This window comes from Syngnathus floridae, chromosome 10 (assembly GCF_059516105.1).
Source record: "Syngnathus floridae isolate MCC-2025c chromosome 10, RoL_Sflo_1.0, whole genome shotgun sequence".
Classification (NCBI taxonomy): domain Eukaryota; kingdom Metazoa; phylum Chordata; class Actinopteri; order Syngnathiformes; family Syngnathidae; genus Syngnathus; species Syngnathus floridae.
Window position 1 is genome coordinate 3,169,540 of NC_142422.1, and position 10,941 is coordinate 3,180,480.

At 42.6% G+C, this 10,941-nt stretch overlaps 1 protein-coding gene across 6 annotated transcripts in view; it reads right to left on the minus strand.

Annotated features, from left to right (window-relative positions):
• adam22 (ADAM metallopeptidase domain 22) overlaps positions 1–10,837 on the minus strand; it is a 34,136-nt gene extending 23,299 nt beyond the window's left edge. For all 6 annotated transcript variants that reach the window (XM_088386806.1, XM_088386805.1, XM_088386804.1 and 3 more), the window contains exons 1-3: positions 10,173–10,837; positions 9,805–9,971; positions 7,590–7,666 (exon numbers count right to left, since the gene is read on the minus strand). In XM_088386806.1, the coding sequence (XP_088242932.1) occupies positions 7,590–7,666; positions 9,805–9,971; positions 10,173–10,266 (338 nt within the window). In that variant the 5' untranslated portion in view covers positions 10,267–10,837. The remainder of the gene's footprint in view (positions 1–7,589; positions 7,667–9,804; positions 9,972–10,172) is intronic.
• Between the last annotated feature and the right edge of the window lie 104 nt (positions 10,838–10,941).

Consider the following 10,941-nt stretch of genomic DNA (forward strand, 5'->3'; position numbering starts at 1 on the left):
TCTGTCTGCGCATTTCAAAGCATAGGCTCGGCTAATTATGACCACTGAGGAGACGTGAGGCTATTTCCAGACCGCAAACACAATTAAACAAACGTGTGTGTGTGTGTCTGCAAGAGTGTGGGTGTTTAACATTGTATTGAAGGACGAATAAAGGTTGCGGGGGAAAAAAAAAAAGGGCCACACTGGCAGAAGAGGAAGGGAAGAGGAAATAAATTGAGAGGGTAAGCAAGATGAAGACTGTGAAATTAGTGTGTGTGTGTGTTAGCTTGTGCACATGTGTGTATGCTTTCTCAACAGCAAGTATCCCAAAGGAAATACACACACACACACACCACCTGAGACAAAGCCATATAGTGTTAATCAGCATTATGCTGCAGAAGCTCACTTTTGCAACTTGCTCCATCCGTGTGCGGCATAACACTTAAATGTCGCTCCACCATGTTTGCTTGTCCTCCACTAATTGACCCGAGTCTGCAGAACTCTCCTGAGTTTATATTCAATTAGCATTTCCTTAATGTATTCTGGCCTCAAAGCATTCAGTGATTTATAGACAGAATTTTCAAATCAATTCTACAGCTGTCTCATGATGTTAGCTGACGTGAAGTTTAGTTTGACCTCATAGGCATTTTTTTTTTCTCCCAGGAAAAAAAGTGATTCAACTCCAAATTGTACCACTTCAGGGATATTCGACGAAGACATCGATATAGCAAAAGTATCAGAGCCAAGGTGTATGAGGAGTTTTCTGCCTCACAACAACGAAGGAAATAAGACTCCTTCGTAAGACTAATGGTTGCGTCGGGTAATAAAAGCACAGGAGAGGCGGGAGATAAAATGGAAAGATGGAGGAATGGCTATCACGAGGGGGATAAAGAGGCGGCGAATGTTAACGAGAGGGGGTGGCAATACAGACCTCGGGGCTCTAACCGATATCCCATCATGCACCGCTTCAAGGTACTTTTGGGAAAAAAACGCGCCATCATGATGATGCACATTAAAGTCATAATTGGACGACAGGAAAAAAGTTTCACATGTGACCCCGACTGTGATGAAGACATGATCTGTGGGTCAAAGGCAAGTTGTTAGCCTTTGTTCTGCTGGGATGTGTGTTTAAGATTCACAGCTTGTGATCTTCATCCTCCACGCTGAGTCTACCCGAGGGGAGGGGGGGAGCAAGAGGGAGCGCGACATTGCAACCGCAGACTGATGGAGGGGGCCCGATGACACATTGCAGATTTCATTCGTGGAGGATTTAAATAATTTACTAGACAAAGAAACAAAACTCAAGCCCTTGTTCACACTCGGCGGCCTCACCCCCATAACAGACACGACTTTCCTCGTGTTAGCATGCTGCTGAACAATGAAATAAGTTATTTTATTCATTTTGGTTTTTATTAATCAAGCGATTAATTGGTCATCAGGATTTTATTCTGCCAAATATCGGAATTGGAATCGGCCTTTAATTAAAAAAATTGTCTTATGCTGTTTTTCTGCTGTATGGCAAATAGATTTGTTGATCCCGTATTGAATTTGTCAAATTACTAAAAAAGAAATAAATAGTCTCCAGTTTTTGTTCTTGTTCAATCAACCAATTCCCAATTCCTGTTCTTACATCTTCATGTGTATAAACTAAGATTTTTTTCCTTTACATTCCAATCTCTGTAGCACCACAGCCAAGTCTAAAAGAGCTATCAGAAGATGTCAGGGACCAGCCCAAAGCTGGAATTGGGTTACAAATCATCAGCAAAAAGGTTTGCGGCGAAGGTGACAGCTTTTGCCGCAGAGTGGATGGCAGAAAAAAATAGACATAAAACTCTCCTCAGTCTGGAGCTTCATAAAAACCTTCGACAGAAAGCTTTTTTTATTATTTTCCACTTGTAAAACCAGGTACGAGGTCGGCTGGAGTGTCAAACATGCATTTGATAACCCACACATTCTTCAACATCCTCATTTGAGGTTTCCGGGGCAAATAATGACAAAAATAAACACACGCAATATCTCCCCTGCCGCGGAATTATATTTCAGTCGGCCGCCAAAACACGTGCACCACGTTTTAGTCGCTTTTGGCCGCCTCGCTTGGTGTGAGGCAGATTTCAGAAATGAATAATAAATGGCTGCCTTAAATAGATGCCTCCGTTTTCCCTATCGGGGAAAAAAAAGCGTCTTGTAAGTGGTAATTATTATTATCTGCATTAATCACACATGAACAGAGTTCAGCCTATTTGAAACCAGTTGCTAACCAAAACAGCAGCACCGAAAGCATAACTTTGCATTAACTTTTCACTTGACAAAAACCACTTTCATAATAATATCTTTTCAACACTTATCCCCCACTATGCTCAGTCGCCGCGGAAACGTCTTGCGTGTCGGCGCGCTTGTCATAGAATTTCCGACCAGACGCTCCAGTCGACAAACCATTCATAAGCAGGCACACGAGAGCCACTTGCGTCACAGACCTCGCTTTCGCGCCCCTTGAATGTCAGCCAGCCCACTCACGCTCCCGACGGGCAAAGAGCGAAAAAGAAATGTTGCACTCACAAGAGCATTTCATTAAAAGGGTCGGGGAAAAATGAAGCGGTAAAAAGCAGGCGGGCGTCATCCGTCCTTTAAAACGCCGCAACCCAATTTTCTCGACGTCATCTTTTTTTTTTGTCTGCATAATTACATTTGCTAAGTGCATAATTAAGAGAATTGAACATCAAAATTGCACCAGTAGGCCACAAAAAAATCTGTGTTAAAGTCACAAAACATAAACTGCAAGCATAAAAGTGGATCAAATAAAATCACAGCGTATCACACACACTGGCGTTTTTTATCTTCACTATGCATAAAGTAACATCTGCTGTTGCCTAAACTGCGGACCAAATTGAAGCTGCAGTGAAATTTCCCACTTCAGCTTCACTTATGGCTCCACTTTCAAATACTAAGCTAATATGTCCGCAAGCTTTGGCTCTCGTCCCATTTCACGTCCCAAACTTGGCCGCTCCGAAATGTGTTAGTTAATCACACATAATTATTTGCCAATATTTAACAGGCTTAACAAACCCCACAAAAATATTTTGGAGGCAATCAAACCGCTGAGTGATTTTAATCAAGAGGAAAAATGCTGAAATTTGGCTTGATTACTGTTCTAAGTATACCCCGCTTAAAATCCGTTTCCCATTTTGTCGCCAGGCACTCCATGGATGAAAAAGCACCAAAAAAACGAAAAAGGCAAGTTTGGCAGCATTGATGTGGAGCGATTGGCACCAAAGTGGAGCTAGCAGCCTTTCATTGCGTCCACAAAAAACTAATCACGGCAAAAACACACACACACACACACTGCACTTGTCTTCCATGTATGGACTCAAGCACCAACGTGCTGTGTCAGGCGGCCATAATGAGGAGAGGGGTGCTGATGGATGACAGGGTGAGGAGGGGGGTGGTGCTATGTTGGAAAGGTGGATGAGGAGAACAGAGGAGGGAGGGGTCGGGGTTCTCTTTAGGGATTTCTACAGCTACACACACCTAAACACCCCCACATCTAACCTCGCAACGAGGCCCCGATAAAGGTCTCCAGGCTATAATTCATTTACTCACTAATTGCTCATCAAGAATGCGTCACTTGGACACCGCTTGGGTAAAATAGTGTGGCCGCAAGCTAGCAAAAATAAGCTTTTTTTAGTAAGGCTAAATGATGATGAACAAGTTCCTACTAATTACAACAACTACATTTTTTTTTTGTTTCCATGCTTTTGTGTTAAAATATAGCTTTGCGTGGAAAGGATTTGTGGTAGCATCCAGAAATAAGCGCATGGAGCTAAGCGTTGCATTATGTAGTATGACAACATGCTTGTAGCGTGCGTATAGTAAGCGGTGAAATCGCTCTCTGTTTTTATTTATTATGCAAAAGTGAGGAAGGCAGAAAGGTGGCTAAAAAAAGCATTGAGGCTAATGCTAGGCTAAGTCAATACGGTTTCAAATTAGGATTCGTAAGCTAAGTCGTGTTATGTAAGCGAAACAGTCTGATTTATTTTCTGCTTGTCTTTGCACGCAATTAGGCGGTGAGGGATGTTGTTTATGTCGGCCATTTTTTTTTTTAGCCCTCGTCTTAACACAACTGAGAAATAACACAGCTTATATCAACGTCTTAGTGTCATACCGGAAAAAAAAAATACTGTTAACATAAACGAAGTAGGATTTTGATTTTTTTACATTTTTAGTCACATGTGCAAGTGTGGGTGAGTGTAGGTGTTTCTTCACATGATCCGATGACATGCTAAGGTATAGATGAGGGCGCTTACATTGGTTTCAAGGCACTCCTTTCAAGTAGCTACCTCCCCCAAGCATATAAATATACAAACACGGCGTCCACTCGAATTTCCCCATCTGCTGCTTCTCCACCCACACAGCAGCAGGACGAGAGGGTGCTTCAAAGACATCCACACATCCTATACTTCTCGTTTTTTCCGGTCTGTCTATACTCTGTTACGCTTCCACTCTGCATCCCCCTCACTCAAACCACTTGTGTTTTTCTTTTCAATAAATCAGATCACGCCTTCTTTCGATCAATTATCAAGCGGGAAGCAGAGACAAGGATGGAGATACAAATGGAAGAGGAAGATCATCGTATCAGTGTCACAAAAGCAGGTAGAGTGCGTGATAGACTTAAATCACATGCAAGGGGACGAGTAAGGTCGCACGCTCATGTAATGCTTTTTAATATTTAATTTTGATTATTAATTATTAATTAAAAAATACAGCAGATGCTAAATTGAATGAGATAAAAGTAATTAAGCTTTTTTTTTGTCTGTCCAATCCTATTCTTTTTATTTTTGTGCCTAATCTGAAGTGAATATTCCGCCATGGTTTCAGCAAAGTTATATACATATATTAGAATTTTGGAGCTGATCACAGAAATAATATCAACGTTGACCTTTGTAGGAAAATTTGCAAAATTGCAATTTCTTGTTCTCGGCGAGAGGATGTTAAAAAATCTCAGTCGATTTAACTCCGCAAGAAAAGCGTGTGGAATTAAATCAAAGAACATGAGATGAATAATTCGGATTCCTTTGTTGTATCTCTAATTTCTCTCCTCTGATCATCTTTTAATATTCACCCCTTTTTGTCTGTCTGGATATTTTCATCTATGTTTTTTTTTAATTAGAACAACACTTACTGCGCTATTCATCCACATTATTTTTTTAGCTACAAAACACACACATTAATCAAACGGTCAAACTATGGGATGTTTACTTAGCCTTTTTTTGGAAGGTGGGGCACCAACACATGCATTTGACTGGACCCCCACACTTTACATGAGTCCATCCCCCCACCACATAAACACATGCTGACTGCACACACACGCACGTGCACACAAATGAATAATGCATTTAGCGTTGCCGGTAAGCATGCATTAGCATAAAGAGCATGACTGCGTGCAGGAAAGCTGACGCGACACTAGTAGGAATAACAACACACTGAGCGCCTGTCAGTGTCAACGCTGCACACAGGAGGGACGCCGGCCAGCTTGTTCCTGTTTTGTAACACTCGAGAGATGATGTAACAGCTAGAAGACAATCCGACCTGATGCTACTTCAAATGAGATCCAAGCATGGAGAACATTTTTAAAGTCGTCCGAGGGCTTTAATCAAAATGTAATTTCCACCCTTGCATTTTTTGTTCCAACTCGTTCCTGAAGGTCCGAATATTTAGCATCATAACAAATCATGATGGTTGCTTTATGACCACCAGACAGTAGGTAACATCAACCAAAAGTCCCAAAATACATCGACATGTGCACACTACTCTTTAATCTTATCTATTATTCAGCAGCAGCGGGTGAAGAAAGAGTTGAATAGAGGGAGGAGATGTGTGTTTGGTTGAGGCTGATTAACAAAAAAAAAAGAGGAGGGGGGGCAACCCCCAATCTTTTCTGCTCGATCTTGTCCAATGAATGTAAATGTTGCAGCCGGTCGCAAAGATGAAGGAGGTAGACAAAGACAACGATGGAGGGGGCGAGACAGAGTCGTCCTTCCATATAGACTGATGCACTTAGCAAAATAAACACCGGGACGTGTTTTGGAGATTTTGTTATTGACTGACAAAGATGTTAGCTCTCCAGACGCCCAATCTGGTAAACAAAAATGATGTGCTCTATTAAAAAAAAAAAAAAAAAATCAGTTCACGGATGACATTCAGGCACTAAAAGTAGGAAAGTGTCCCTCGTGAGAGATGAAAAAGTAGGACTCGAAGTGGGACACACAGTGTCAAAACTATGCCACAGATTCGATAGCGTACACACGACGGCCAGTTCTAACAATGCAGCAGGTCACAGGTTCTTGTTTACTCGGCTTATTGACACCATCCAATAAATCAGTCGCTAAGTAAGATTTAAAAACGTGCAGAACTGACGAGGACTTGGACTCCAGGGTGAAGCGTATTAGTCTCTGGATATTCACAGTCACACACGTTAAAGTGGCCCGTAAGAGTGACCGGTTGGAGGCTAATTCCCTTCTACGGTCATCTGGAAATGGGATTTCACTCGTATGCCTCCTTTTAAGATGATATTACGAGAACGGCGGATTACGCGGTAGCAGGACTCGTGTAGCGGCGTGTGCGTATTTGTGTCTACGAGTTCATACTGCGATTCGAAACGTGTCAAAAAGACAGACTGAATATATCACACAAGGAGCTGCAGGTATTTGTCCAAAATATAAATTTTTCATCTTTCCTAATCAATGTGATTAATTCGTTCCAGCCTCCACAAATAAAATAAACACTTTAGTTGTCTTTTTCATTACGTGTTAGCATTAGCTTTCAGATAGCAGTCTAAAGACTAAGCGGTTGCTTTAAATACTTCACACACTTTGACCTTTGGCGTAGACTCTAGCAAACTTGTTATTCCAAAGGCGGCAAATCTCATGCACCGATTTTAAAAGAAAAGCAAAGCTGTGTTCACGCCCACAACGGCGCAAACCATCCATTTCTATTTTTTGTGTGAAAACAGCAAAATCCTGCCCATCCATGCACACCTGACACAAATCCTCACTAGTCCTCACCCTGTTGTAAAATTCTCGGCGACAACAAATACTTTATTACACCAGATGCTGACACCAATTAATTACTTCATTATCGGAATGTTACCGGCACTGAATGCGGGGACCTCTGTCTAATAGAGGCCTAACAAGCAGACAGTGATAAACACACAACCTCCTCGGAGAAGCTGAACTGTATAATGCTTTGTGTGCGGAAAGGAGGATGTGAAAGAATGAGAGTGCCAAGCCAAGAGTAAAGAGGGAGAGAGAGGAAAGTGAGTCGCTCACTTTCCATCAGCGGTGATCGATATCAGCAGCGTCTGACAGCGCAGCGCTCCAGCCTTTACCGTAAATCAGCGACTATTATGATGGAGCCTCTCACTCACTCCCATAACAAACATGCACACACATGCAAGAGAAAACGATTCCCTAGTAGCTAAATAAGCATCGGCCAGCATCACATATTTGATTCTCACGCTAAAAGCAATCGCATTAACAAACGACTGACTTTGCTGGACGAGGAAGCAGGAGAAGATTTACGCCAGCGGCTAAGTGCAAACGGCAAGAACAACTCACTGATTGAGCTCCACGTCCAAGGTGAACTTCCTGCCAAAAGCTTCCACTTGAAAGCTGGCCTGGGCCACGTGGTTCACCTGAAAGAGGACATGTGAGAAAGGACGGATCACTTTGGTTATTAGAATATTCACGGATCAGAGGGCACACAATGACATGCGTGTCAGATCGAATGGACATCAATGTCCATTAAGACAAGAACCAAACATGCTTAAAGTAGAATAATTGGCAAATATTTTTTAATATTAGTTACAGATGCTCGAGATTATGTAATTATCAGGTGATCAGTATTGAGTGAATTCTTTTTTTTTTTTTTTTAAATATTCACAATCATTTTGTGATGGGAAAATGAAGCTTCAAATTTGCTTCATGAAGCAGATGTATTTTGCCTCCTCTAGATGGTGCTGTTGGTTTAAAAAAAAAAAGGGGTTTAAGAAGATTGGCAAGAGGAGTCAAAAAATACTACAACTGGTTTGTGAAGCAAATCTGAAGCTTCATTTCACCATCACTACAATTGGTAGCAAATTCAATAAATCTCTGAAAATTGGCTTTATCGAAAAAGACATTGAAATTTAAGTCAATTTGGTCTTTTTTTTTTTTTGGATATGACTCATGCTATGACAGTTAGATGTCCAAATCTTGTACAACATACAAGACGTCTAAATTTTAAAGTGGTAATTCAGCATTTCTGGTCTATAACACAAATGTGCATTACTGTGGTTGCATAAGTGTGATTGATTTGACTGAAGCTGGATTTTCATTCCTCTCGAGTGTTGGACGCAGATGGTGCACATGGCTTGATTCATTCATTCACTCACTCCACGGCCCTCAGGGTCAACGAGAACCCACCAGCAGTCATTCCGCTGGTCCCTCCCCCTCCTTCCACCCTTGTGCCGCCGGCTACCTTCATTACAATGTGGATGCAGCGTGAGCACAACGGGGGGGAGGGGAGGACCTCTTTTGAGGAGGTGCTCACCCATGGGTGACCTCAGAGTGCAACATCCCCGAGGAGCGCAGCGTCTATTGTTTGCGTCACTCAATGCATATATAAGTGGGTAAAATATATACTGTATATATGATCTAATCTAATCTGCAATATGAAACGTCGGATGGGAGGAGATAGCAGTAATTGTGTTCGGTATAATCCACTAACTCCCTCATTGATTTGCGAGTTACAGCAGAGATGACTTTTCATACCACGCCGTCCAAAAGCGGAAACACATAGTGAGCAAATACACTCACGGGCTACTTTCATTTGCACGCTTTGTTTTCCCACCAAACAAGACTTTTTGCTGCTACTCTGCCGGCGCTGTTGATGTTTGCGTCTGGGATTTAAAAATAGCCCAGAGAGTCTATAAATAACATATGCGTGTGTGTGACATGCTTTCAAAACCATTGGACAGGTTTGTTTTTAGATTTGTGGCGCTAAAAACAGACGATGGATAAGTGATCAAACTTTTTTTCATGTGATGTCGTAGACTCTCATGGGAATTTGTGAACATCCGTCACAAATCTATTTTTGAGACAATTACTGTATATGGTGGTTGCAGCAAATTGGTTATTATGAACTCTAGCTTCACAAGCTTTTCAATTGGGATAGTAACTTTTATACATTTATTCCAAAGGTGGTGAGATAGGTGAATAGTTATTCAGCAGGTTTGCAAGAGATCAAGTCATGCAAAAAAAAAAAAAGAAAATCGTATTTGTATTAGTTCAGATATAATTTTGCAGTACTTTAACAATTTTACGAATTACTCCTCCCAATTCAGTACGCACAGGCTGCCTGATGCACTATTGAGCTGTCCAAGAATTATGCCCCCTTGTGGACAAGACGTACCATAGCAACTTGTGGCATTTGTATGCTCATGAAAGTTGTAAAATTAAATCGTTTTCTTTGGGCTGATGCTTTAATAATAAGACCAATGATCATCATTATCCTCTATTATCAGCTCTGCGTGTAGTGAAAGGTTAATCATACATGGGAAAAATAAATATGACTTCTAATGTATTATTGAATGACTGATGTTTATCGTTTTGTTTTTCTCATAAATATCTAAACATGAACACTCCCCCTCGTCGCCGGAATTCATGAGCATGACGTTGCCACGTTCTAATGTTGTGTTGATATTTTTCTCACGTGTTTCCCGAGGACGAGAGGGGAATGCAGAACAATAAACAAGCGTGACTCCCACTCCCACCACCGAAGCGCGGCGTGTACCTGCGTGGATCCGGGGCTGCCCGTGACACGCGTGCTGAGCTCATGGTGGCCGATCATGCTGTGGTTGTGCCTGCTGTAAAGCAGACGAACAGGCACCGTGTCCTCCTTCTTCTTGCCCAGCCAGGCGCCTTCTTTACGAGGCGTCTTGACGCTCGACCAAGCGTCACCTGCGCCGGCGAGGGGGAAGACCACCCATTTTATTATTGTTGAAGACAAAAAGACACATCCACCCCCGTATGAAAATGCCCGTTGCTCTTATTTACTAATTCAGTGAAAACACGGTGCAGAATATAATGAAATCAAACCGCGCTATTTAAAACGTCATATACATGATGATAATATAATAAAGTAATATGATGATGGATTACCGTTAAGGGAATGGGGGTTGCTCTGGTGACCGACTTGCATCAATCCACAGACGCACAAAAGGGAAATCCACCAAGGTGCGCGCATCATCATCATTTTCCTCGCTACGTCTCTGGGTGGGGAACGACAAAACAATGCGGTAATCCACGCGTGGGGTTTTGCTAGGGGACGATGGGGCTGCTGATGTGCTTCATGCAGTCCCTGCGATCGGAGGCCATCGAGGGTCCGCGCGAGACTGAACGCCGAGCGCGTCTGAGCGCACCGAGACACGGCGGTTCTTCAGCGGCGGCGAGGAGGGAGGGGGGAGAGGACGCGGGGGAGGGAGCGATGGGTTGAGAGAGGAGAGGCGGGGACAGAGGGAGGCAGGGCAGGGGACACCTCCTTAAAACACATCAATATCCAGCGGATGGCTGCAGGAACGCCTCATGCATACACATGAGCAAGACGGGTGGGGGCGAGGAAGGAGGCTGCGGCCTTCCGATAGACATTCGGAACCGAAGCAGCAGCACCACCGCATCGTGCGTTTCTCCAGCTCCTTTCTTCATGACTCATGCAGCCATATATCAGCAGCATATTGGAGGCCTTTTTCGACGTGGAGTTTTATTAAGCATCATAAGTGTAGCTTCTTTCTCCACATATTTAGATTTTTTTTTCCTCAAAGAAAAACAATATTATGGTAATTGTCACAGTAACAATTTAAATAATATATATATTTTCTTATTAGAGGCCATGCCACTGCTCCAAGGGGAATGCTACATTTGCGATAAAGCT